The following is a 27,027-nucleotide window of genomic DNA, read 5'->3' on the forward strand; positions in this document are numbered from 1 at the left end:
TCTCTTACTTTCTCTGCAGTGCTACACACACAGGGCCCAGTGGATGGTAGCCTGTATGCCAAGGTGAGGAAGAAGAGTGCCTCAGATTCTGGCATCCCTAGTAGCCCTCAGGGCATGCCAGCCACGAGCAGTCCAGACCACGGAGACCACACCCTGTCAGTCAGCAGCGACTCAGGCCATTCTACCGCCTCCGCCAGGACTGATAAGACAGAAGAGCGCCTGACCCCCGGAGCACGAAGAGGCCTGAGCCCTCAGGAGAAGGCTGAGCTGGACCAGCTGCTCAGTGGATTTGGCCTGGAAGACTCTGCAAGCTCCCACAAAGACATGACTGATATGCGCAGCAAGTACAGTGGGACACGGCATGTGGTACCAGCCCAGGTCCATGTGAATGGAGATGCTGCCCTAAAGGACCGGGAGACTGACATTCTAGATGATGAGATGCCCCATCATGATCTTCACAGTGTGGACAGCCTGGGTACGCTTTCCTCCTCTGAAGGGCCCCAGTCAACCCACCTGGGCCCTTTCACCTGTCTCAAGAGCAGCCAGAACTCCCTCCTGTCTGATGGCTTTGGCAATGGTGTTGCTGAAGATCATAATGGTGTCCTTTCTCCAGACCTGGGCCTTGGTGTAGACACCCTTTATGATCGGGAGCGGATGTGTGGGGGCCGAGAGCAAAAGCCGCTGCAGCCCCTGTTGAGGAAGCCCTCTGCACCCACCCCAGTGCAGGCCTATGGGCAAAGTAACTATTCCACCCAGACTTGGGTACGTCAGCAGCAGATGGTGGCTGCTCACCAGTACAGCTTTGCCTCAGATGGGGAGGCCAGGCTTGGCAGCCGCAGCACAGTGGACAATACTGGCCTTGCCCAGCCCCCATCCCACATCCCAGTTACTCCCAACCGTGGAGCCAGCAGCAGAGTGGCTGTTCAGAGAGGCATCAGCAATGGGCCAAATCCCCCCGACACACAGCAGCTTTGTCCTGGTAAAGCTCTCCAACCCAGATTTCAAGATGACAGAGTCATGAATGGAGTACATCAGGAGCTGAACACTGGCTCCTCCCCAGGCTCTCCTACTCTGGATATTGATCAGTCCATTGAGCAACTCAACAGGCTGATCTTGGAGCTGGACCCCACCTTTGAGCCCATCCCCACACACCTGAATGCCCTTGGCATCTCAGCTGTGTGTCCTGATGGTGTGGGAAGTGGGCTCCGGTGTAGTGGCCGGCTGGACTCTGTGGATGGCCCTGGCCGGAGCCCTGGCCGGCAAGGTGAGCTGATGGGGTGTTGGTGTCAGGTAGGAAGTATCTATGCAGCTGGGAATTTGGATTTGCTGAAACTGACGATGGAGCGGCATTTTCTGCTCTCACAAGCTGTGGCCTAGAATCCAGGTGGTACCGTGGCACTATAAAAGCTTGTTAGCAGAATTGAAAGGTGGGAAGAAAGAGGTGTAAAACTTGCCTATAAAAATGGTTTGGGGCTGGGCCCCCTGAAGATTCCTCTTCTTAGGAATCAGTGTCTTTTTTTTGTTTTGTTTTGTTTTGTTTTGTTTTGTTTTGAGACAGGGTTTCTCTGTGTAGCCCTGGCTGTCCTGGAACTCACTTTGTAGACCAGGCTGGCCTCGAACTCAGAAATCCGCCTGCCTCTGCCTCCCGAGTGCTGGGATTAAAGGCGTGCGCCACCACGCCCGGCCAAGGAATCAGTGTCTTATTTCACATACCTGTCATGCTTGTTGGTAAATGTAGTAGGTCATTTGGGAGCACCAGATAGCCTGGTCCATGTTCCTCTGCCACCTGCCAGCTGTGTGATTTAAAACCTATGTATACATTCTCTGAGCCTCAGTTTCCATGCCTGAAGAATCAGCTCAACAGTGAAACTTTTCTCAGTTCAAGAATGTCCCTTTAGGGAGGAGTGCCGGGCGTCTTGGTGAGTCAGAAGACCCTGTTGGGCTCTTGAGTCATTCTTGTAGAAACAGAGCAGGAGCCACCATGTGTTAGAGAGGAGCTTGGTGGGTCTTGATGACTGAGGGAGACAGGTACATGGAGCAGAAAGTGGAGAGTGTGGAGTGGCCTCAGACACAGCAGATCTGGGTTCCTGGATCCTGAAAGCTGTGATTTAGAACCAAGACCTAAGCCCAGCAAGGGTGACAGCCACTGTGTGAGGGCCATTTGTGTACTGCACCTTCTGAAGGTGGTAAGAGTTGTCAAGAGAGAACTGTGTGGGCCTTTCTGCCTTAAGACAGGGGAACTGGACACCAGAGCAGGGGCTTCCTGGCAAGGCCAAGCTCAGTAGTCGTGGACAGTGTCCTCTGGCGAAGTCTATGGGAGTATTTCCTGCAGACTGCATCAGAGTGACGATAAAGCCTGCTTTGGGTTCAGATTACTACCAGGTGTTCCTTGTGTGTGTGAACACAGGTCAAGAGGGTTTGAGAGACACCTTTGTCATTGGATGCAAAGGCGGACAGCAAGCCACAGTGTATGACATGGGCGGAACATCCTGAGCAAAGGTCTGGGAGTTAATGGAAGGGACAAGGCTCTGGCTGGGATCTGCACAAGGTTATCCCTGGAGGGGACTGGCCAAGGTGAGGCGTCTGTGGGAGGGTGATGAAGTGGCTGCAGGTGGTGGCGGGTAAGGTGGAGCTGTGGGTGTTGTTGGGAGCCCGGACCAGGAAGACAAGAAAGACAGTGCAAGAGAAGGCTGTCCCCATCTCCTCCTTCCTCCCATGGGTGCTTTTCTGTGCTCCTCAGTGAGTTCGTGTGAACATCCCCCTTAGCTTCTGTGCTAGTGATGCTGATGATAGAAGTCCCTGTGTGGGCTGACTATTGCTTTAGGGTCCTGGCAGAATGGCTTAGTTCATCTTCCAAGGACCCTTGCTTCAGGGCCTTGCTTCACCTTGCTGTCACGTCTGTGGAGGTTACTAGGTGATGTCAAGGCTTGAGTGCACATAGACCCTGTGGTATAGACCCATCCATGGTCTCTGCCCTCTTTAGAAGGTTGCAGCCTGGCTGATGTCTGGCCCCCTCCCCTTCAAGCAGGAACAAGATCTTGTAGCATGGATCCTAACCAGTGTCGGGGTTGCATGGACTACCAGCTAACTGGCAGGCTGCTAGCAAAGGACAGGGTTGCTGGGACTTTTGCTCATGCTAGCTGTGGAAAGGAAGGGCTATCCCAGTGTCTGGTGATGAGAGGTGAGAAGAGAAGCCAGATTACATTACCTGGGACATGCTCGGACCACTGGACGAACAGCAGGATCTTGTAGTTGGTTGGAGTGCTGGTAGCTATGTGTTCTCCCCAGTACAGTTCTGAGGAAATGCAGAAGAGTTCTAAGGTTTCAGTGGAAACACTTAAGCAAACTCTACAATATTTTGCTTAACGAATATTCTTGGAAGACTGTACTTGGGAAGAATAAATCAAAAGCCTTTCTTCCAGGAACAAAATCCCCTCTTGAGTTTTGGGAAACTTTGCAAGTGTCTAGCGGTGTATGTGGGTGGACCCAGGACTCAGGCGCAGGGGCCTTTTTCCTAGTTGACTGAATACAGTCCTGAGGGACACCCCATTCCTGTAGGAAAGGTATACAGCCAGGGACTGGACTTCAGCCTTCACATTGGCCTTCCTTAAATTACTGAAGAAATGGGTCACTCTACTAACTAGTTTTATTTTAACCTTACACCCTCTTTAATTCCTCTTCTTATAAACATAAATATAATAATCAAATGAAATAACTTTTCTACTTAAACAGATTAGTAATTTATCAGCCCATCTTTGTTCAACAGGCATCTGGGTCCTTGTCAATCCTTGGAACTATAGTGGTATCATAATATATACACCGGGAATATGTATAAAACAAAAACACCTCTGCAAAGGTGCTTTTGGAATTCAGAGTCCTGCTGAGAATGAGGTTCTGTCCCTAAGCAGCAGGCAGGAACACAGAGCTCAGCCTGAGGACAGAGCTGAGCCGGTGGGTGACAACCTTCTTAGAGCCAGCTGGCTATTCTTCCAAGATGAACTTGCTGTGTTAGTCAGCACCCAGTTCCCAAATCGTTCCAGGCTTGCACTACACTGCATATAAGAAGCCTGGCTGTGGTGTGGGCAGCCGCACAACCTGACTCTTGGAGCTCAGGGCAGGCAAACTTGTTTGGATAAAAATCCCATCAGAAAATGCTCATGTGCTTATGCACCTGGGTGAAGAAGGGGGCAGTCTTTCCTCCCCGGCAGGTAGGGAAAATGCTACGACCCCGTTGATCTTAAATTTTATAATTGGATTAAATTTTTTTATTTATTTGTATTTTATTTTTATGTGTATAGGTATTTTGCCTGCATGTATGTCTGGGCACCGCTTGTGTGTCTGGTGCCTTCAGAGTCCAGACGAGGGCATCAGATGCTCTGGAACTGGGGTTTGAGGAGATTGTTAGTCACCATGTGGTACAGAGACCCATACACAGGTTCTCTAAAGAGAAGAGTAGCTCAGCTTTGAACTGCTAAGCTACGGGTTTAAGTTTAGTGTGCATGCTCCCGTCTCTGAATGGAAAGGGTTAGTGATGAATGTTATAAAACAGAAATCCCCAGACGTCAGAGAAATTCAGAATAGTACAAATGGCTAAGCAACTGATTTGTTTGAACCCCTGTAAGTTTTGGGGTGTTATAAAAAGCCTTTACTTTACACAGTTCCCAGGTCTCTTTGTCCAGGAGTGAGTGAGGGCTGCCTAGCTGCAGAGCTGAATAAGAAGGGCCCAGTGACACTGCAAGGCTTCATGATTCCAGTGCGGGAAACCCAGCCCCGTGGTGGGTGCGGAATTGCCTGAGTCTTGTGCACTCATGGAGATTCGGGGCTGCAAAGTTCCCAGAATGCCGCATCTTTTCCATAAGCCCACTTCCGCCCTCCTTTCCTCTTGATCCCAGTGCCAGCTCCTGCTGTGTTTCCAATTCTGAGCATAGATGCAGGTTCACTGTAGGATGCTGGAGCCTCAGCATCCTCAAATCAGTAAGATCTTTCATGTTCCAGATCATGTCTTAAATGCAAGAAAGCTACCGTGTAGTAAGGAGAACAGCTATACCAGGTTCCTCCTGGGGACTGCATTCCAGCAGAGCTGAGCAGCTGTGTCACTCACACCAGCTCTGCAGGGAATAACAGGCCGTATGCTCCCTCAGGGGTGGTGGTGGTGGTGGGAGGGGTGGCTTGTTTCTGAAAAGAAACCGCATTTGAAGGCTGAGTGCATCTAAGGATGCTTCTTTCACAAGTACAGTAGGAATAATGGCACTGCTGTGGCTGCAGCCGATGCTGACAGGGATGGCAGTGATGGTGGTAATGGTAGTGACGGAAACACACTTACAGTCGCTCGGATCTTACCTGTCTCCCAGAGGTCCATGTGATAAATGCTTGCTCTGAGAAGGTGCCATTGACACGTGGCAGAAATTGTAACTAGTGGAACCTCGCAGGTTTTAGGTGATTGGGGTGTGTCCTGAGAAGAATAATGGAAACCTGTCCTTTCTCTTTCTCCTCTCCCGTGCTCTCTGGCCAGGAGGAGGGTTTGACTTTGCCTTGCCTTTCAGCTATAAAGGCTCTAGGACCAAAGCAGCAGGGCCAGCTGATTGTGGGTTAAAACCTCCTGTGCCAAAATAGCCCTTTGTTCTTTTTGGGATGGTTATCTCAGCTATTGGTGATAAATAGCTAATGTGAGATTTTTATTCTAGTTAGAAACTTTCATTCCGCTGGACTTGCTTTTCTAGAAGGATTTTGTTGTTGTTAGTTGGTTGGGGGGATGTTTTTTTTTGGTAGATTTTGTGGGATCTGCTCAATAGAAAGTCATGCCATTTGCTAGAAGAGGCCGTTTTGTTTCCCAGGAAACGGTAGTGGTGGTGATAACAGTGGTGATGGTGATAGCAATAATCATGATGATGTGGTGGTATTGGTAATGGTTGTGGCAGTGGTGATGGTCGCTATAGTGATGATTTTCATAGTGATGGTGGTGGTGGTGGTAATGGTGATTGAGAAGATGGTGGTGATGCAGTGAAGGTTGTGATGGTGGTAGAGATAATTCACTGAGTACCCTCTCTGTTCTAGTGATTTCAGACCACCAGGAAGTAAAAAGCCTCCCTCTTGTCCACACTTCTTCTCTTGGCCATCCTTTATTCTGCTGCAGTCCTGCCCTTTGACCAGCTAGGCTTTTTCACGATGTTTGCTGGGATGGGTAAAACACCTTAGAGGTATTTGTGAGCAAAGATCTTCTTGTTAGGCAGCAATGCAGACGCCCTTCTGCCCCAGCTGCTCTGCTAGATGGACGCTGAGCTGAGGTGAGGTTGTGCCGGCAGTCGGATTCCACCATAGGACCAGAGAGGCTGACCAGAGGTGAGGAGTCATTTCTGGCACCTGTGTTGCTGATGGCAGTGTCATCTCCCTTGTAAAACCGGGTGAGGGCAGGTAGTTCCTTTGGGGGAATTTTGCTTCTTCAAAGTGCCTGGTGGCCAGTAAGACTGCACCTTCACTCTGGTGCGATGTACCCTGGTTGTACCTGATTTGGCAGACCCCCAGCCTCTGCCTTCCTGTTGCCCCCTGCCAATTTCAGTTCAGCCTGCAAATGGGTAGATTTCTGGGATCACAGCCTTTAAATGGCAGTGGTGCGGTGGGGCTACCCTGAGAAGAGAGGCACCGTTGGAGCCTGTCTTTCTGTGTATGACAGAAAGCTGGCTGCCTGTTCCATACCTTGGAGACGTTTCGTTTTGCGTTGTTAAAGTATTTGATTCTTGTTCCATTAGTCTCAGTGGCCTGATGACAGGAACCTGGCAGGCACTTCTTGCACATAGCACCCTGGCCTATCTGCCTGTGTTTTTAGAATTCCTTTGCTGTGGGAGGGGCACCTGAAGCTTCAGATTGCAGCTTGTAGTACTTCCCCCGTGTGCTTTCATGGCAGGGACCAGAGATGTGGAAGAGGAGACCCTCATACAGTTCACTTTTGCTAACACGTTTCAGTCGCCATCACTGCTAGCAAGTCAAAGAACCTGGGAAGTTGTTCCATGAGACCCTCACATCCAGTTCTCACTGGTACTGGTACAGGAATAATGGCCAGACAGATGCCCCCAGAGGGTGTGGTATTTAGGGAGGCTCAGTACTAAACATTCAGTACCAGGTAGAGATATCAGGGATGCAGAATGGGCAAGGTGGGCCCCCACCACCGTTTCAGTCTTGTGTTCGAGGAGCCCAGAGGGTGAGCCATGGGACCTTGGGCAACTCAAGCTTGTCTGTATGATCACTGTCTCATCAGTGGTGACAGTGGATCTGATAGGGAGCACTGTGGGTAGGACTTTGTTATGGATCAGGAGTCATGACTCAGAGTCACTTGAAGGGACTTGGTGCATGGAAATGTCATGGGTGGTGTTTTCTTCCAGCTCTGCAGAGGAAAAAATTCTTTGGGGACACATTTCAGTGGTACAGCATTGCTTGACTTGACATATGGGAGGCCTTGGGACTTTTCCCTGCAAGGGGTGGGGAGCTACCAGGTCACAGTTCTTTTAGGACAGCTATACTGCTGTACAGTCACTACCATCCTGTGGTTTCTCAACTTTCTCTACTCCCCCCAGAGAAGACTTTAACTCATTAGTGATCACCCAACCTTAGCCGGCAGCACACCAACTTACTTCCCTAGTTTAGCTGTTCTTGCTTCTGGTATAAATGCAGTTGTATACTATGTAGCTCTTCTTGGCCGGTTTCTTTTACAGAGCACATTATATTTAAAGGTCTGTGATTATTGGCGATTCATTTCTGTTTATGGCTAAATAATACTCCATAGTTGATCTATTCGTCTATCAGTGACACTAGGATTCTATCAGCATTTGGCTGTTGTGAATATTGATGGTGTATGCGCATGTGTGCACACATACCTGTTTGAATACCTATTGGCTTATTACCAGATGTGGATTTACTGGGTCACAGGGCAGTTCTTGCTGAGTTTGCTGGAGAAACCACCTCCAGCCTCCCATATGGACAGCTTCTCTCCAGAAGCATTTGGTCTGTTGTCATCTCGTAAGAGACCCAGGTTCTAGGAAGGCCACCTGTGAGTATTCCATATAATGGAGGTCAAATCCTTTCTCTTCATCTGGATGAAGAGACTGACAGTCCTCAGGCTTGGTAAGGTCACTTGTCATTTCTGATTCTGCCACATGGCCTATGTGTCGTGACGTGGGCCTTGACTAAGGGGATGGTGCACTGTGTCCTCTGTAGATGTAGTAGAGGATGTTACTTATAAAAGGAAGGAACCATAACTGGGTGCTAGAGCCCTACTGATGAGTGGAATGTCCTACATGTGAGTAGTGGGTGAAGTGACAGGGATTTATCCCTTTTGGAATCTGGAGATCTTTACTTGCAGAGTTCATTCAGCGTTGGGGAGATGTTCTCTCCCTTTCAGACAGCCTTCCCCAAGCAAGCTCTTCCAGGATTCCCAGGGCAGCACATCTTAATTCCATTCCCTTGTTGAAGCTTTGCAGAAGTCTCCTTCCCTGATGGTTAGGAGCAGAGATGGGAAGGAAGGGATGGCCCTGTGTATATGCAGAGGGCTTTTCCTGCCTTCTTACTGATGTCACTCAGCATGTGGGCTCCCAGTGTCCCACCCACTTTCTTTATGGGAAATGCATGCCACCTGCTCTTGAGAAACAAGCCCACCAGGTGACCGGGCCTACTGAGCCTGTCTTGGTTCAGCTTGCCACATTAGTGGATTCCAGGGTACATTTGAGCTGAGCTAGCCTTTCTCTATTCACTCTCTGTAGAGGTTCTGTCTGTTTACTTGAGTGAGCTGAACTCAGGAGGCCCTTACCTCAGCACAAACCAGCCTTTGCCTTATTTGTTTTCACTTTTGGGAATGTGAGGGAGTTTCCAAAACCACCCCATGCCATGGGGTGCCAGCATTGCTTCATTCTTACATGATCCTGTAAAGACCAGTCATTTACCAGTGCTTCTCCTTCTAGGGTCCCAAAACGAAAATAAAGATTGTGTTGCAGAATGGGTCATGCTCTCGGACCCGTTCCCTTTCATTTTCATTAGTTGTGTGTTACTGTGTGTATGTGAGATGCTCAGTGTGGCTAAGCAAGTTAACCTGTCCATCCCACTGCATGCGTGTGCAGAGTTCTGGTAAGAGCTAAGTCCACTGTCACCTGGGCGGGGCATATTCTTTCCCGATTTCATCTATTCTTTTCACTGCACACTGTAACTACCTGGAGGCTTTTGGGATTTGGGTGGTAAGGATGACTGTGTGCACTTTGGTCTGCAAAGAGTGGCTGTTTGGCCTGGTAGGGACTTGAATGTCTGAAGTACTTTCTGCCCACTGACTCCTGGGTCCAGATGTGCTGTGCCTGTAAATTGAAAACATTGACAGTTGTGCTGAAAGAACCTAGTGGGGAAACCCCCACCCAACTCCCGATTCAGCGTGCACCCAAGAATCACGAATAGAACACAACACCTTGATGTAACAACACGAGGTATTTTAATGGCGGAGCTCCGGGTCGAAACGTATCTCACACAGGAGACAGTGGATTCGACCACAAGGCTTGGAAGCTAGGGGTTTTTATAGAAAAGGAGTGGGGCTGGGGGAGGAATTGGCGCGGTTTCACATGATTGGTCCATTTAAACATCAGCAGCCTGAGGTCAGAGGGGTGGGAGATAGGGAAGCGATGGGCCTGCCCGGGCATGTCCTGGTCTGTTCTGCTATGTTCTCAGCCCCAGGTTTCAAAGCTCACAAACAACTCTTTGGGCTATTTGACATACATTACATGAATCACAGGTCTCAAGTTTTATTTCCTTTCATTCCCCTCTTCTTCTGTTTAGACTAATTCTAATCATAGAATTTTAGAGATTGGTGTCCCCTAACTCTTCATCTACCTGAACTATAGGTTGATATTGCCTTTGAAGAACCATGAGTTTTACTGTATCAATTTTACTTTGGATAAAAGCCATTCCTCTATTTATTATACAGGGGCCGAAAACTAAAGCTAAGCATATCATAAGGATTGGTCCAGCTACAGCGGAAATCAAAGAAGTTATCCAAGATGGTCGTGATTCAAACCACGACTCAAACCACCCCCGTTGAGCATCCCGTTCCCGTTTCCTTCGCTCTAATCTTTCTCTCAGTTTCTGCATAGAGTCTCTAACTATTCCTGTATGATCTGCATAGAAGCAGCACTCTTCTTTAAGGGCAGCACACAGTCCTCTTTCCTTTAGGAACAACAAATCAAGACCTCTCCTGTTCTGCAAAACTACCTCAGACAGGGAGGTCAAAGATTTTTCTAAAGCGTCAATGGACTTTTCTATTGCCGCTAGGTCTTCATTGACAGCATCCCTCAAAGACTGAATTCCCTGTCTTCCTTTTATCAAAGCTGACACTCCTGTCCCCACTCCTACTGCCATACTTATTCCCAAGAATGCAGCCAGGGTTAAAGTAATTGGTTTTCTTTTCGACCGCCGGCCAGCATAGCTTTTTTCTAAACTGGATGCAGGGTGATAATATACGCGGGGTAACAGCTGGATCATGACACAAAAATCATGAGATGAATTAAAAACCTTAGTTGATACACAGGGAGTAAGTCCTGTATTGCAAGCCCACCATCCAACCGGGGAAGGTACAAGATAGTAATTAGCTTCCGTTCTGGACACGGACTGAATTTGTCCGCATAGGTGTTTGTGAGTGGAAGGTGGGGTGCCTATACAGAGACCTGGACTCCTCGCAGATACTTCAGTCAGGGTCAGTTTTTGTCCTGTTCCCCAAGAGCAGGAAGTATGGCTGCTGGTTCTGTTGAAATCTCCATTGAAAGCAATTCCTTCATAATAAGGCGGACCCGAGGTCAGGCATAGCCAGCAGTCCTCAGTAGCCCTTGGATCAGTTTTATTAAGGGCATAAAAGGCTCCTCTCACTAGGTTAAACATCCTCTGTCTTGTTGAAGGAATCTCAGGGGTAATAATTAGAGGTACCTGAGGAGTGGGAGGTTGGGTGGTAGCAGCCATACTAAGAGGGTCCGCAATCACCGGAGTAGGCTGAGGAATAGTATGGGTGAGGGGTGTGGACTTGGTTGGGGGGCCTAAAGGATTGTAGGGGGTCTCTACTTTTAGTCTGATGGTGAACAATAATCCCTTATCATATCTTTCCTTGTAAATCCTAAGACCCCAGGTATACCCTTTTGTCCATTCCAGAGCTCTTTTCCCTGGTTCAGTAAAGGTGACACGGAGCGGATGGCACCAGTCAGTACACTCGTCTAGGTCGAATCCTCCAGGTACATAAGACGCTAGGGAATAGTTGGCTGTTACTCTAATATAGTCCCAGCTTGAGGAGGGCTTCCAGTGGGCTGTACCTGAAGTCTCGCAACCCCAGCTCTTGCAATAGAAGTCAGCCTTACCTCCACATGTTGGATTAAGGGATTGACTTCGGTGGGGCCCGGGACAGACATAGAAGGGATGGGTTCGAAGCATATTTCTATCCCTTTGGTTAGAGCAACCACCCCATGGGTCTCTCGAATGTTTTTTTACGTACGGAGGGGGTGTTAAAGGTGCCCTCTGAATGTCAGAGTACCCCTCCAAGTCCCATCCAGGAGGGGCTCCTATAGCCAACTTACAGATGTCAGGGAAAAGATCAGGCCACCAAGTCCACAGAGGGTGTACCTCGGCGATTGTCCACACAGCCCTACCCCCCTCATTGAGTACCTCCCACGTTTGTTGAACAGGACTGTGGGGGTTGAAGTCCTTTGGGATCGCTCTTACGAAGCAGGCGCAACTTAAAAGGGTTAGTAGTCTTTTCCAAAGTCCACTCATCATGGCTGACTCCAGGGGGTGCTCTCTTGACGTGGGATGCGTGGACCCAAGTGGGGATTCCTTCCACTTTGACCGCGGTGGGCGTTGTCAGTAGCACCAAGTAGGGTCCCTTCCACCTCGGTTTTAGGTTTCCCGCTCGGTGTCTCCTCACCAGGACTGCGTCTCTTACTTCAAACTGGTGCGGCACCTGTGTGTCACCAGCAACATAGGTTTCTTTTAGCTGTTCCCAGACCTCTTTTCTTACTATTTCGAGAGCTTTTAATCGAGCCAAAAGACTAGAAGAAGGAGAGAAAGACACATCCGGGTGATTCCTATCCCCTACAGTCATAAAAATGGGTGGGGGTGCCCCATACATTAATTCAAATGGAGTTAGGCCAAGGGGTCCAGGTGTATTCCGAACCCTGAACAAGGCATAAGGGAGAACGGCTGTCCAATCGCTTCCACCGGATTCTAAGGCTATTTTAGTCAGAGTCTCCTTTAGCGTCCTGTTCATCCTCTCTACCTGTCCTGAACTCTGGGGTCTGTATGCACAATGTAATTTCCAATTTGTCCCCAGTTGCCTGGCCAATCCCTGACTTACCTGGGAGACAAAGGCAGGTCCGTTGTCTGACCCCATTACCTTAGGTATCCCAAAGCGGGGAAGGATTTCTTCAAGTATCTTCTTGACCACTACATTAGCTGTTTCTTTCTTGGTGGGGAACGCTTCGACCCATCCTGAGAAGGTGTCTATAAAAACTAGGAGATATTTATTTCCATACCTAGCCGGTTTCACCTCAGTGAAGTCAGTTTCCCAGTAGGCTCCAGGCCTGTCTCCTCGCAGTCGTTTTCCTTCCTGGAGCCTGCTAGACCCAGCATTGGTAAGTGCACAAGCACGGCAGTTTTTTACTATCTCCTGCACAATTTTCTTTAATCCAGGAATGTAATAGGGGGACTTACTAACCAATTTTAGTATTTTTTTAGTTCCTAAATGAGTCAGATGGTGTATGTTAGCTAAGTAATCTCGCCCCTCTTCTTCTGTGAGGGTTCTTTTATTAATTTCTTCAGCAGTGGGCTGTTGGGTTCTCACCACCAGAGTCATTGGCCCTTGGGCTGCTTTTTTAGCTTCTTGGTCTGCCATTTGATTTCCTTTTTCAACGGGCCCAGTTCCCTTCTGGTGTCCTGGGCAATGGATAATTGCCACCCTACGGGGCAGATGAACAGCTTCTAATAAGCTGAGAATTTCTTCTTTATTTTTGATATCTTTGCCGGCAGACGTCAGCAGTCCACGGTGTCGGTATATTGCTCCGTGAACATGAGCCGTGGCAAAAGCGTACCGGCTGTCAGTATAGACATTAAGAGTCTTTCCTTCTGCCAGCCTTAAGGCTTGAATTAGTGCGATTAGTTCTGCTTTTTGAGCTGATGTACCCTCTGGCAGGCTGCTGGCCCATATGACAGACTTTCCATCTACTACTGTTGCCCCAGCCCTCCGCTTACCTTCTACCACAAAGCTGCTTCCGTCTGTGAACCAAGTCATCGCCCCTGGCCAAGGTTGGTCTGTGAGGTCTGGCCGGATTCCAGTCTCTTCTGCCAGTATCTCTTCACACTTATGTGCAGGGGCCTCGTCAGCCTCAGGTAGTAAGGAGGCAGGGTTGAGAATGGCTGGGGGTGCGAAACTTACTCGCTCTGTCAGCAATAGGCTCTGGTAATGCGTCATTCGGGCGTTGGTCAACCAGCGGTCCGGTGGTTGCCTGACGATGCTCTCAAGAGAGTGTGGGGCCACTATGGTAACATTCTGGCCCATAGTCAGTTTGTCAGCATCTCTTACTAGCACAGCCGTGGCTGCTATCGCTCGCAGGCAGGAGGGCCATCTACTGGCCACAGAGTCCAGTTTCTTTGATAAGTAGGCTACCGGGCGCTTCCATGGTCCCAAAACCTGGGTAAGAACTCCCCTTGCCACTCCATTTCTTTCATTAATGTATAGGGTGAAAGGTTTGTTTAAATCTGGCAGGGCCAATGCCGGAGCCTGCAGCAGTGCCTTTTTGAGAGTTTCAAAGGCTAGCTGATGTTCCCTGGTCCAGGTGAATTCCCCTTTCTCTTTGGTTAGTGGATACAAGGGAGCTGCCAGTGAGGCAAATCCGGGAATCCAGAGTCTGCAAAACCCGGCAGTCCCCAGGAACTCTCTTACCTGGCGAGCAGTAGTAGGGGCCGGGATCTGCATAACAGCTTGTTTTCTGGCTTCTGTGAGCCACCGTTGTCCATTTTTCAGGACATATCTTAGGTAGGTCACTTCTATCTGGCATAACTGAGCCTTTTTAGCAGAGGCCCGATACCCCAGCTTACCTAACTCGCCCAGGAGGTTATGGGTCCCAATTTCACAGTCCTCGCGTGTTTCTGCAGCTAGGAGCAGGTCATCTACGTATTGCAAAAGAGTCACCTGTGGGTTATTGGCTCGGAAAAGAGCAAGATCTCGGTGTAGGGCTTCATCAAACAAAGTGGGCGAGTTCTTGAATCCCTGAGGCAGCCTCGTCCATGTGAGCTGTCCGGCTTGTCCACTCTCGGAGTCTCGCCATTCGAAAGCGAACAAGGGCTGGCTGTTGGGGTGTAACCTCAAACAGAAAAAAGCGTCTTTGAGATCCAGGACTGTGTACCATGTCCGACCAGGTGGCAAGGTGCTGAGGAGGTTATAAGGATTTGGCACCGTGGGGTGTATGTCCTGAACTCTCTTATTGACTTCTCTAAGGTCCTGGACTGGACGGTAGTCACTGGTCCCTGGTTTTTTTACTGGAAGTAGAGGAGTGTTCCAAGGGGATTTGCATGGAACCAAAATCCCTTGTTGGAGCAGTTTGTTGATTTGGGGGCGTATACCCTCTCGAGCTTCTCTGCTCATGGGATATTGTCGGACCCCTATAGGGGTGGCCCCGGACTTAAGTTCAATCACCACGGGGGGGACCAGTTTTGCCATCCCCACTCCTCCCGTCTCTGCCCATGCCTGAGGGTATCGATTCAACCAGTCCTGTAATCCCTCATGGGGCTTTACTTTATTTTGGTAAAGTCGATATTCCTCTCCTAGTTGTAAAGACAGCTCTAGAGTCTGGGGCACTTTTATTCCCCAGAAAACCTCCGGTCGATGAGAGGTGAAAGTTATTTGTGCTTTTAACTTGGTTAGTAAGTCTCTCCCCAATAAAGGCATAGGACACTCTGGAATGACTAGAAATGAATGAGTTACTCGATTTCGCCCTATGTCTACTACTCGGGATGTGGTCCATGGATACAACTTTTGTCCCGTGGCCCCAATCACCAAGGTTTTTTCATTTTTTTTTACTTTTCCTAGAGGTGTTTTGAGTACTGAAAATTCGGCTCCCGTGTCAACTAGAAAGTCCACAGGGGTCCCCTCCACTTCTAAGGTTACCCTAGGCTCGGGGAGGGGGTCCGAGCCCCGTTCCCCCTAGTCTTCATCTTCTCTAAGAGAAAGTACCTTTACCTCTTGGTTTTTTTTCGGACAGTCGCTCTTCCAGTGGCCCATTTCCTTGCAATATGCGCATTGGTTCCTCTCCAGGCGCTGCCTGCCTTCTCGGGGTCTCCTTGGTCCCTGCTGTCTTTTGTCTCCCAGGTACCCTGACTGTCTACCTTTTTTTCCGTTATCTCTTTCTCCTACTGCGGCCAGGATCTTAGTCAAAACCTTTTCTTGCCTCCTGTCTCTCCTATCCTCATCCTCTCTTTTTTCTCTTTTCTCTCTCTCTAACTTTTTATCTTCTGTTTTTCTCCTATGATACACTTTCTCTGCCTCTCTAACTACATCTCTTATGGTGTAATCCTGCAAGCCCTCAATTCGCTGTAACTTCTTCCTAATGTCAGGAGCCGACTGGCCAATGAAGGCCATAATTACTGAGGCCCTTTGACCCTCAGACGTGGGGTCGAATGGGGTATATCTCCTATAAGCCTCCATGAGCCTTTCGAGGAAGACTGAGGGGGGCTCAGTTGCTCCCTGCATAACCTCTCTTACCTTGGCCAGATTCGTGGGCTGCCGGGCAGCACCTCTGAGACCCGCCACTAGGACCCGGCGATAATTGGACAGTCGTTCCCTACCTGGTGCCGTATTATAATCCCATCGGGGCCGGGTTAGCGGGAATCCTTCATCTATTTCAGCTGGAGTTTGGACAGGGCGCCCAGCCTCGTCTCGGACGTTTTTCCGAGCCTCAAGGAGAATTCTCTCCCTCTCCTCGGTTGTGAATAGAGTCTGCAGAAGCTGCTGGCAGTCATCCCAGGTCGGCTGGTGTGAATACATTAATGATTCAACCAACCCAGTGAGTCCTGCAGGGTTCTCTGAAAAAGGGGGGTGATTAGCTTTCCAGTTATAGAGGTCAGAAGAGGAAAAAGGCCAATACTGTAGGGGCTGTAGACTGTTCGGATCGGCAGGGGGAGCCCCAATAGCCCTGAGGGGGAGCGCCACGGTTGAATCCGCAGGCCCCTCAGGGGTGACTCCTCGCCGGCTCCTTGTTCCTGTGGAGGGACCCCCTCCTCCGGCCGGGGCCTGAGGCAGGGGTCCGGAGGGAGCTGAAGGTTGGGGCTGGGAAGCATATGGTGGGGGTTGAGGGGTGTCGGGCCATTCAGGGGGTTCTTCAATCTCTGGATAGATCTTGGGGGGTTTCGTCACTGGTGTGCTGCGGTCATCATCTCCCCCGAGCGGTGGTTTCGGTTTCTCTTTCTCACCATTTTCTCGGATGGCTAGAATCTTGGTGCCAGGGCGGAGAGGCGGGAGGAATGGGCGAACCCACGGGGGTGGGTAGCGTGCCAAGTCCTCCCATACCGTGATGTACGGTTGCTGCTCTGGATACGATCCTGGCCCCTCCTGAAAAACAATGGCCTTCACAGCCCTTATGGTGGGTAAGTAAAAAGTTCCTTCTGCTGGCCAACCTACTCCAAAAACAGGCCATTCTGAGGAACAGAAAGTCATCCATGGCTTTTTTTTCACTGTTACTGACAAATTTCGTCCTCTAGCCCTAACGTCCGTCCAATGGTCCTTAGTCAAAGATAAAGGAGTAGACACGGTCTGTCCCATAGTGAAGAATAAGAATAAACACAACACAATGACAGAGACGGAAAACACTAAGACATCCAAACACACTCGTCCGCGTCTGGACTTATACAACCAGCCAAACGCTACCTCTGACGGAGTGGGATTCCGCGTCCACTCCTCTGGCAGGAAGAGCACTCACTCTTCTTCACTCTGCCGGGCAACAGCCAGGTCCTCCTGACTGTTCCGTACCCTGGGCACTCCAGGGTCTCCCTCGGAACGTCTTCCAAGGTTGCAGCCCGTGGGGAAATAGACCGTCGTCTTCCCACAGCCACTAGGGTCCTTACGGTCCTCAGTGGCAGCTGCCAGAATACAGAAAACCAGAACTGGTAACACAGGTGGGACTCAAACCCACAATCTCAGAATTGAAAAACCAAGACACAAGTTCAGCGGTTTCACACTTACACACTTAGACAACAGACAACATACAAGACTCACACAAACAAACGTACCTCCAAGGGGTCCTTCGGGGTTCTTGGGTGTCACGCAGATCTCGGTGGGACCTCCAAATGAAAGAACCTAGTGGGGAAACCCCCACCCAACTCCCGATTCAGCGTGCACCCAAGAATCACGAATAGAACACAACACCTTGATGTAACAACACGAGGTATTTTAATGGCGGAGCTCCGGGTCGAAACGTATCTCACACAGGAGACAGTGGATTCGACCACAAGGCTTGGAAGCTAGGGGTTTTTATAGAAAAGGAGTGGGGCTGGGGGAGGAATTGGCGCGGTTTCACATGATTGGTCCATTTAAACATCAGCAGCCTGAGGTCAGAGGGGTGGGAGATAGGGAAGCGATGGGCCTGCCCGGGCATGTCCTGGTCTGTTCTGCTATGTTCTCAGCCCCAGGTTTCAAAGCTCACAAACAACTCTTTGGGCTATTTGACATACATTACATGAATCACAGGTCTCAAGTTTTATTTCCTTTCAGTGCCATGGCTCCAAGGGAAGAGTAGATGGAGAAGAGGAAGAATGAGGCCCTCAGTGGAGGATTGTGATGACATTCTGTGGAGAACCACATGGTTATAATTGTGGTTGTGTATTTAGTCACTTGCAGGCTGGCTCTTTGAGGCTGGGATGTTCCCCCTGGTTGCTTCTAATGGGGCCGGAGCTTGGGACCGTGCTGTAGAGGACAGCCAGTGGTCATGTAGCTGCCCATAAGCTGCCTTCCGCAGGACTGGTAGGTTTATTTTCGCAGCACAGAGGGCCATATGCCCACTGAGGAGAGGATTCTGCCCTAAAGAGTCAGTATGGGTGTCATAGCATGGCTGTCATGATGTCTCCTGCTCCGTACTTCTCTCCCTCTTTCCAGATAGGCCAGGTGATACCAAGAAACTCAGTGAGGAAGGGTTTGGTACCATTCTCATGATTAGGAGTTTGGTGCATTTGAAGAAGTGCAGAATTGCCAAGGAGCATTGTGGGAGATTTATCCTAAAATGTAGTTTTCCAGCTAAGTGGTCTAAACTCCTTCTCCCAAACACACACTCAGAGTTTCCCAGTAACAATGGGCTATCCTATACTCAGTCCTGCATGTCAACACAGTGCCTGACAATCTTGGTCTGCATCCAATTCTTGTGTGCCCTGTGCTTTGCAAACCTTCCCACAAGACCTCCAGTGTCTCCAGATGAAGCGCTTGAGGGAGTTCCCCACTCTCATGATTTCCCCACTATCATAGTGGCCTTGGTGGGGGTGCCCCCTAGCCTGGCTGTCTTTGCCCTACTCCCACACTGCCCACACAGCTGCCTGGCCTTGGAGTGCTATAGGGCTCTGTCCCTATCTGTGTTCTCAGTGATTTAGCCTCAGCTTCCCAGTCTCTCTGAGGTTCAGTGCCCTCCAGAGACTCATAATAGTCTCAGCTCCTGTTTTGCTTGACAAGGTCTGTGGTCCTGGGCAGCACTCAGAGGGTGTGCCCACATATCAGCGCACGGACTGGGGGGGGGGGGGGTAGCAGGAACGGGGAAATAGGGACTCAGGTCCTAAGCTCTAGCCTGAAGTCCAGTGGGTCCTTTGGGTTTGGTGGAAGGATGACCCCATGCAAAGACAGATGAATGCTCAGAGGTACTGATAACAATTGGTGGGCTGTGGGGCATCCAGTCATACTGCCACTTGGTTTTTCTAGTTGCCCCTCCTCCATAGGGAGCCTGGCTGCATGGAGAGTTCCTGGAACAAGACTTATTGGCATAATTACAGGCCAATACTCCGTGTTCCCGTAGGCCTTAAGTGTCCTGGTGCATTCTGAGTTCCCTGAGCTTTTGTAAGCGCCAGAGGCTGGTTCAGGTTTCCTCTTCACTGGCAGGGAACCTGCTGGAAGTAGGTGTAGCTCCCCACAACAACTGGGCCCCAGCAGGTACCGGTGGGAAGGGAGCCAACTGGGCCCCAGCAGCACAGGTGGGCCTGCCACAGTTATGGGAGAGGCCCTGTGCCTGCAAAGGTTCCCTTGAGCTTGATTTGGTCCCTGTTTCCCTTGGGTGTTCTCAGAGCCCAGAAGGGATTGGTGTGAGTGTGAGGCTGCCCAGAACCCCGAGAGGGCTCCTTCAGCCCAGCCCAGCTTCTCTTGCACATCAAACCAGCGTCAGTCGTGTCCTTAGAGAATCTACCAGCATCCCCTGCTCTCTTGAAGTCTTTTTGATTTTGTTTTTCCTCCTTTCCTGGTTTCTTCTGGAAAGTGAGAAATAAATATTGCTGTGGCTACCTGTATGGCATGAATTATATGCACTGTTCAGAGAGTAGGGTTTACCTACTTCCTCCTTGACTCAATAATTATTTTGCTATTCAGGTTGCCCACGCTCATCAAGTCAGCTTTACCCTGGCAATCTGAAGTCAATAATGTAAACCCATGCTCTGCCGTTTCTGCAGATGTGGAACAGCAGCCGTGATGCAGCCCCTGACTCCCATCCCTAGTCCCTGGAGTCCTGCTAGGAGCTTGCAGATAAGATAGCCCCAGGGACACCCCCTGAGCAGGGGGGACAAAGGGTGGTACGTAGCAGTGGCTGTGTGTGCAGGTGAATTTATGTTAATGAAGAGTGTAACCTAGTGAGCATCAAGGATTTATTCCTCTGCAGATACTCACACATTGAGCCTAGAGTGGAAAAATAAACAAAAAGCCATGTGTCTTCCTCACAGTATGGCACTGTTCCCAGGGAAGGGAGGGTGGGGAGCCTGTGTTTGGCAAGCCACCACAGGCTCTCTAAGGGAGGCTACCCTCTGGCTCCTGCCCTCCCGTCTGTCACCCACTCACAGACACCCAGTCCTCATTGGGATGGACATCAGAGCTGAGATCTAGGCATGATCGCAGGGATCGGCACCATGCCTGGGCAAGTGGCTACCTCCACATCTATCTTTTGTAAGGAATCCAAGCCCCAGGGAAGCAGCAGTGCAGAGACGCCATGCTTTCTGTTTCAGTCTTTCTAAAGGGGGCAACCAGCTTGGCAGGCACCAGAGATAGTACATGACACCATTTGAGAAATGTCCCTGTGGCAGTCAGCCTCCTTCCAGATCTCAAGATAACAAGGGTGTGAGTAGAAATGTCTGCTTGCCTCTGTGTCTTTCCTATCTGGGAACAGTGGCTAAGAGGCCCTAGTGTGGTGAGAGGTGTCAGGCTGAAATAGAGGTGCCTATGGTTTTCTGTGGGCAGTCCCTAGCCCACCTTTCTTCTGAGGCTCTGGTGTCTATGTCTGAAAACATAAAAGATACAAAGGAACTAGAACTTTGCTAAGAGATAGTGTCTTCTAGAAATGTCAGAGAAGTTATACTCGAACTCTTACCAGCATGGTGGCCTAAACATGACCTGGCCAGGTAATGTCAGTAGACATGTTAACATGGATGAGGGGAGCTCAGGAGGTCTCAGCCCTGCACAGAGAACTGCAGGCAGCTGAGGGTTGCTGAGAGCAGGAGAGAAAGTCACCAGGAAAAAGCATGGAAATGCTTATCAGATAGCAAATGGTCAGCCCTGAAAATATGTAAATACAAGTTAACATACGGACTAAGCAGGTTGTTCTATGTATTTAGGAATATGTGTGTGTATGTATATACTATATGCATATGTATTATATATCAGCAATTAAAGAAAAGGGGACCATGGATTTGAATAAGAACAAGGTGTAGGAAGGGGGAAATGATATAAGTATATTACAGTTTTAAAGAATAAAATTATGAAAAAGAATTGTAATTTGAAAGCTTGAAAAAGATGGAGACATCCATAGAAGATATGAGCCCTTGTTTGGAATTCCACATCCCAGAGATTGGATTTTGAATATTTTGGTGCCATTGTCTTCTTTCTTTGGTACCCTAAAGCATTTGCCATTGCACCTCTGACACTGATACGCGGCTGTTTACTGATTTGCTGAGTGGTGCAGAGTGAACTCTCAGCTCCGAAACTGGGCTGCTGCTCACGACTGTGATGAGTGCATTATGGACCTTTCATGAAGAAAGGCCTGCTTGATCAGCTGTCTCCGTGGGTACACCTACTCTTTCTGACCTGTCTTCTTTGTCACCATTGCTGGGGCAGATGCAGGCACCTTGGATCTAAGGCAGCTGCTGTCCCCTAAGACTTTCTCTCACTAGGCCTTGTTAGTCCTGCCGTGTCGGACCTCCATCCCAGGACCACACACCTTAAGAGTTAGGATGGCTGCCTGTCTCCCTGAGAGTGAATTTTGGTGACCTTGTGTGAAGTCTCCTCCCTGTGCAGCAAACACTTTACAGATGGAGCCATCTCCTCAGCCCCCATTTAGTTACTGTTTTTGAGATAGCCTCTCAACACCTAGTTCAGACCGACTTTGAACCCACGGTGGCCCTGCTTCATGGAATCACATGCTCGCCCCTCCATATTTGTAGGGATTTTGTGTTTTTAGCTTAAGCCTACACTGCCAACAAATCCTCATTTGTTATGAAAGACTGCATTGTGACTTGAAACATTATCACCTTTGTAGGCTGCTGCAGGTTCCCCCTATTGCCCAATTTTAAGAATTCCCTGGAAGAAAGTTTAAAAAGCTAACAAGCTAGCCAAGACCTATTTTTCTGCCCAACAAGATGATCAGGTTTGGCTAAGAGCAGGAACCAGGTACCTCTGGGTCAGGAGTAAATGCCTGTGGAGATACTGGCATTGGGGTATTAAATGTTCATTCTTAGAGTTCTCCCATATGAAGATTCAGTTTGCCACAACAGAGCCACATGCCTGGCTCACTGCAGGCGCTCACCTTCTTATAACAGGCTGGATCTTAGCTGGCTCTCTCTGAACTTAAGCTTAGCCATAGTCTCCTGTCCTAGCACTGTGGGCTGAGTTCTGGCACCTGCTTTGCCCTTTCTGGATGGAGTGCTCTGGCTTGTCTCTGGGCATCCCATAGCCTGCCCATAGCAGTCCTCCTGTCTGTGTGGAGTGGCTGACTAGTGACGACGTTGTCCGTGGATAGTTTAAGATGGGTTTTATCAGAGGTCTCTACACCCTGCTGTAAGGATCGTACCCATTTGTTTTTCCTCCTCATTGGCTCCTCAGGTGATGACCCCACTGGGGGACGGCTTCGCAAGCTGAGCATCGGGCAGTATGATAATGATGCTGCGAGCCAGGTGACCTTCTCTAAGTGTGGATGGGGAAAGGCTGGAGTGGACCCAGCCCCAAGCCTGGGATCATTTTCCTCTCCTTCAGACATCAAAGAGGTATGTGCTGGTCCTGTGCCCCTCTCAGCTCCACTTGTTTTCCTGTCCTTATGCTTAGGGAAGTGGCTATGCCATATCCTTGCACAACGTCACCAGTCACTGAAACCTCTCTGCCTATGACTGACCTCCTCGGCTGATATAAATGGTTCTTAAGTGACAGACAGGGGTTCTGATTGGGAGGGAGCACAGGTCAGAGGCCTGGTGGGGGCCACATAATCCCAGATATGGTAATAGAGGGGGGTATATCATTTGAGGCCATTGAAGCCTCAAAGCTCTTATCTGTAGAATGAGGGTGAAATGCATACAGGTGGGATGTGAAGCTTAGGAAGCATCGGCCTGACCCTAGCAGGGCTCTGCAGATGGACGTACAGCCAACACCTATTGCTGACTTCTAGTCTGCAACTCAGGGCCCTCATGCAAATGATGACCCCGAGGAGATCCTCAGGCAAGAGACTCCAAGGTAGTTAAGGCTTCTCATCAGAATTTGGCAGGCCACCCTCCCCAGATAATTAACCCTAATTATGTACCTGACATTCAAGTTGAAACATTGGAGCCTTTCAAATAGGCAAAAAGAAAAGACAGCTTATTTATCATCTTCACTTTTACATCTTTTGTTGATAGCTGGGATGGCTCTCCCAAGGAAGGGTCCGCTCGTGTTGTGTGACTTCCTGTGTGTTTTTACTTCCCTGTGGCAGTGATGTCGTTAAAGAATCCTTGGTGATGCTTTTGTGTTCACTGGTAGGGTGCACACTTCCCTGGCAATGTCTCCATCACCCTCGTCTCCCTGCCGCCCAGCACCCTGTTAAAGATTGTGGTCCACAAGCTCCTTCTCTCCGTCTCCAGCTTTGACGATAGCTGAGCTTCTTCCTCCATGGTGATGCCAGTGTTGTCCTTCCTGACCGACTCTCAGCTATCTTGAGGGGCCAGATCTGTGGCAGGGACCTTTCTGTGATTTCTCACATGTCTGTTCTTCTTCTATGCTGATTTCAGACGGTGATCACTGCATATCCCTCTGACCTCAATATGATCGATGGCAGGATTCCAAACAGCAAGGAGTCATCTATGTGTCTGACCCCAGCGTTCCCTGTGTCTCCGGAAACACCATATGGTAAGAAAGAAGAAAAACTAGCTGGGTACAACTTGGTACTTCAAGATGGGGGAGTGACAGTATCCTTTGTTGTACTGTTTTGTCCAGTGAAAACATCGCCACGCTACCCTCCGTACAGCCCACCTGAGCCCCAGCTGAGCAGCCCAGCCAGTTTGCACAAAGGTCGAGGTAAGAATCCATATGCATGGTTGCTGTTTTCTACCAAGGCATTTTCTGATGCAGAAATATTTCCATTTGGGTCATATCCCAGTATCCTTGGGCAAGGACATGTCTTTCTTGACCTTGGGATGTGGCTATCAGTGCCTTGGTTGGGAGTTGAGTAGCAGTAAGACACTGAGAGGATTCTCAGGATTCTTAGGAATCAGGTTTGATGCTCACATATGTGGCAATTTAGGCTCAATTCAGTAGGGTTGGCTCTCAGCTTGGCATAGGTGTTTAGCTTGCTGGTGAATTCCCCATTCAGCAAGGGGTTTGAAGGAGGAATGCTATCTAGCTTCACTATGTAAATGGGTTCCAGCAAAGAGCAGGGTGTCTACATGAGCCCTACAACATGGTCATCTTTATGTGCCGTGTTTGAGCCAGCTCCTAGCCGAGGCACACTTGATTTCCTGTCCCTAAACTCTTGTTCTCTACGTTGAAACCTAAAGACCTTCAGTATTTCGCACTGCAGGGAGAGAGTGCTAAGAGTCCAGTGCTTCTTCCAGGTAGAAATCGCCCACCTTTCTTGGGATCTTGGGATGAGTTGGGCATAAGCAGATGGAGAGATGCCCCACATATGTTCTTTTTGGTCATTTAATTTTCATAATGTAGTTTGCTATCTGCTATTCCCTGAAAATGCAGTCATTCTCTGGCCATAATCCACAGGTACATCAGTCTGCCAGAGGTCCAAAGAAACATCCTAACCTGCACCAGTTCTTCCTTAGAGCCTGGCTTGTAACAGCCTGTTCCCTAGACTGAGAAAGTCTCTGCTTAGTAACAGGGCTTTGAAGAGGAATTTGGCTCCAAGGTTACTCTTTCTGCACTGCCTGGGGGGATTTGAAGTTGAACTGGCCACTCAGTACCTTTGCTCCAAGTTGTTCTCTGGGAGAGTTTACTCTCCTGTCCCTCAAAGGCAGTCCCTAGGCTACTCCTGTCCTTGAGGAAGGACCCAAGCTCCTTGGTCTTCAGGCTATACTTTGGTCATCAAGACATGGCTCAGCCATTTTAATAATTGATTTATATAACACAAGCTCCAGGTTTGAACTCCTAAGAGGCTGCTCCTAGATAGCTTCTTAAACTTCTTTTCTTTAATTTATTTTTTAATTCAATTTACAGCTCGATCACAGCCCTTCTCTCCCCTCTCCTCCCAGTCCCACTCCCACAAATCCCTCCCTCCATTGCCCTCTCCTTTTCTCCTCAGAGAAGGGGAGCCTGCTTGGGTACCAATTCACCCTGGGGCATCTAGTACCAGCAGGTCTAGACACATCCTCTCCCATTGAGGTCCAACCAAGCAGTCCAAGTAGGAGGGAAGAGGATCCAGTGTCAGGGGACAGAGACTGAGACAGCCCCCCTTCCACTTGTTATAGGAACCACATGAACACTAAGCTGTTATATAAATATAAATTGGAGATTAGCAGTGGCCACCACAGACACAAAGTGCTCATTCAATGAACGCCATAGGGACTAGCCACTAGAGGGTGTGGCCACAAGGGTCAGACTGATAACGTAGACAAACTTCCCATACCCCATTGAGCCATCCCCTCCCCACCCTCAACAAACTCCATGTACATTTTAAAGCCACTTTTCTCTGAATTCGATTCTTGATGCATCATCTTTTCTACTCTGGGGAGAGAAATTATTCCACTCCATGCATGGTTGTTATCAGCGTTTCTTGGGACTGAAAAGCTTCCACTGACTTGCATTTAAATTTGGTTTCTTGGCAGATGTAAGGGGACACCACAGGTCACTAGTCTGGGGAGGGGGTTGACAATGAGAGCAGATTGCATTAGGTGCCGTTACAGCCAGAGAAATCGCCAGGCTCAGGCCTAATGCAGTGATGTTGGCTGGGTTTTCTCACCACAGTACAGAGTGGAGTAGGAGGGTCTGAGTGGATGGCGCATTACTAAGGGAGACTCAAGTGTGGGCTCTTGCTGAAGCCATCTAGCTAGATTCCTGCTAAAGAAAGATGCAGACCTGGAGCTTAGACATTAAAGCTGAGAGATGTGAGGTTTAATCAGACACCCAGTGTGGCTGAATATCAGAAGTGGGTTCACTGAACAGTAAGAAGTATTGCTAAAAACAAGAATGGATGGCTCCGAAAGCAGCCCTTCCCTACGCTCAGGGCTCACGTGTTCCCGAGTCTCTCCAGGTCCTTGCACACTTAGTCTAACCATATGGTCCCCAAGTCGAATGTCCCTAGAGCCAGCCAGCTCCCTGCCATAAGCATGCTGCACCCAGCCAACCCAGAAACAAGCCACCCTCCAGCAAGCAGTTAAACAGTCCACAGAATGCAAACCACAGCAGCCCTGGGATCTGCTAGTCCCTGAATAAATTGAAGAAGCCAATTTAGAGGAGCTAGAGAGGTGGATCATGGCTTAAGAGCACTGATTGTGCTTGAAGAAGACTGTGTTCTTTCCCCAGAACCCATGTGGTGGTTTGCAGCCACCTATGACTGCAGATCCAGGGAAGATGATGCCTTCTTCTGTCCAGATAGATATGTAGAAGGCTTTCCAGCCTGATAGATTTTAACAGGCTCTGCCACCATGCCATTCCCCTGTGAGAGGTACCTGTTTGGCCTTTGGTGAACACGGAGGACTGGGTAGCTGAGGCAGGTTTTGTCAGATGGCTCCTGTCCTACCACATGCAGTTCCTGTGATCAAGTGCCCAGGGGCCCATGAGCATCCTTGCCTGTCTGATAGGAGAACTTGAATATTGTGGGGGTAATGTTGTAACAGCCAGCACAAGCTCGCAGTGCAGCAGTCTGTTGGTGCCCCATTACTCTGGCCAAATTGTACCCCAAAACCAAAAGTCATCATAATGGTACCCATAGATGTATTAGGATTCCAGATGTAAGTCTTTTAAAAGGAAATGCCTCTATAAAAGAATTTAAGCAAACATTGCTTATCTCAACCTTTACATAGGTAAAGGAAAATATTATGAAGCATAAGATAACAAAACATTCTGCCATTTCTTAGATGGTACTTAGCTTTGGAATTTCCAAATTAAATAAAATAAAAAAACCACAGTGAAGTGTTTCATGAAAAAAGCCATGTTCCTGACATAACTTACCTTCAAAACTGTTCTAAAATAGTTTCTTTTCTTTTTTTAATTTGGCAAAATTCCCAGAGCACAGCCGCTTTAAAGTGAAAGTTCAGTCATTTATTGCATTTACAATGTCTTACACCATTACCCCTCTGTAGTCCCGGACACTCTTGTCACATAACAGTTGTTCTACA

The 27,027-nt window shown here is 49.1% G+C and overlaps 1 protein-coding gene across 5 annotated transcripts in view; it reads left to right on the forward strand.

Annotated features, from left to right (window-relative positions):
• Tns3 (tensin 3) overlaps positions 1 to 27,027 on the forward strand; it is a 241,536-nt gene that overhangs the window by 172,792 nt on the left and 41,717 nt on the right. For all 5 annotated transcript variants that reach the window (XM_021176014.3, XM_085829115.1, XM_085829114.1 and 2 more), the window contains 4 exons: positions 20 to 1,264; positions 22,325 to 22,485; positions 23,476 to 23,593; positions 23,681 to 23,761. In XM_021176014.3, coding sequence (XP_021031673.2) covers positions 20 to 1,264; positions 22,325 to 22,485; positions 23,476 to 23,593; positions 23,681 to 23,761 — 1,605 coding nt within the window. The remainder of the gene's footprint in view (positions 1 to 19; positions 1,265 to 22,324; positions 22,486 to 23,475; positions 23,594 to 23,680; positions 23,762 to 27,027) is intronic.

The sequence above is a fragment of the Mus caroli genome, unplaced genomic scaffold (genome assembly GCF_978045245.1).
Source record: "Mus caroli unplaced genomic scaffold, Mus_caroli_1 scaffold_13, whole genome shotgun sequence".
In the NCBI taxonomy this organism is placed as follows: domain Eukaryota; kingdom Metazoa; phylum Chordata; class Mammalia; order Rodentia; family Muridae; genus Mus; species Mus caroli.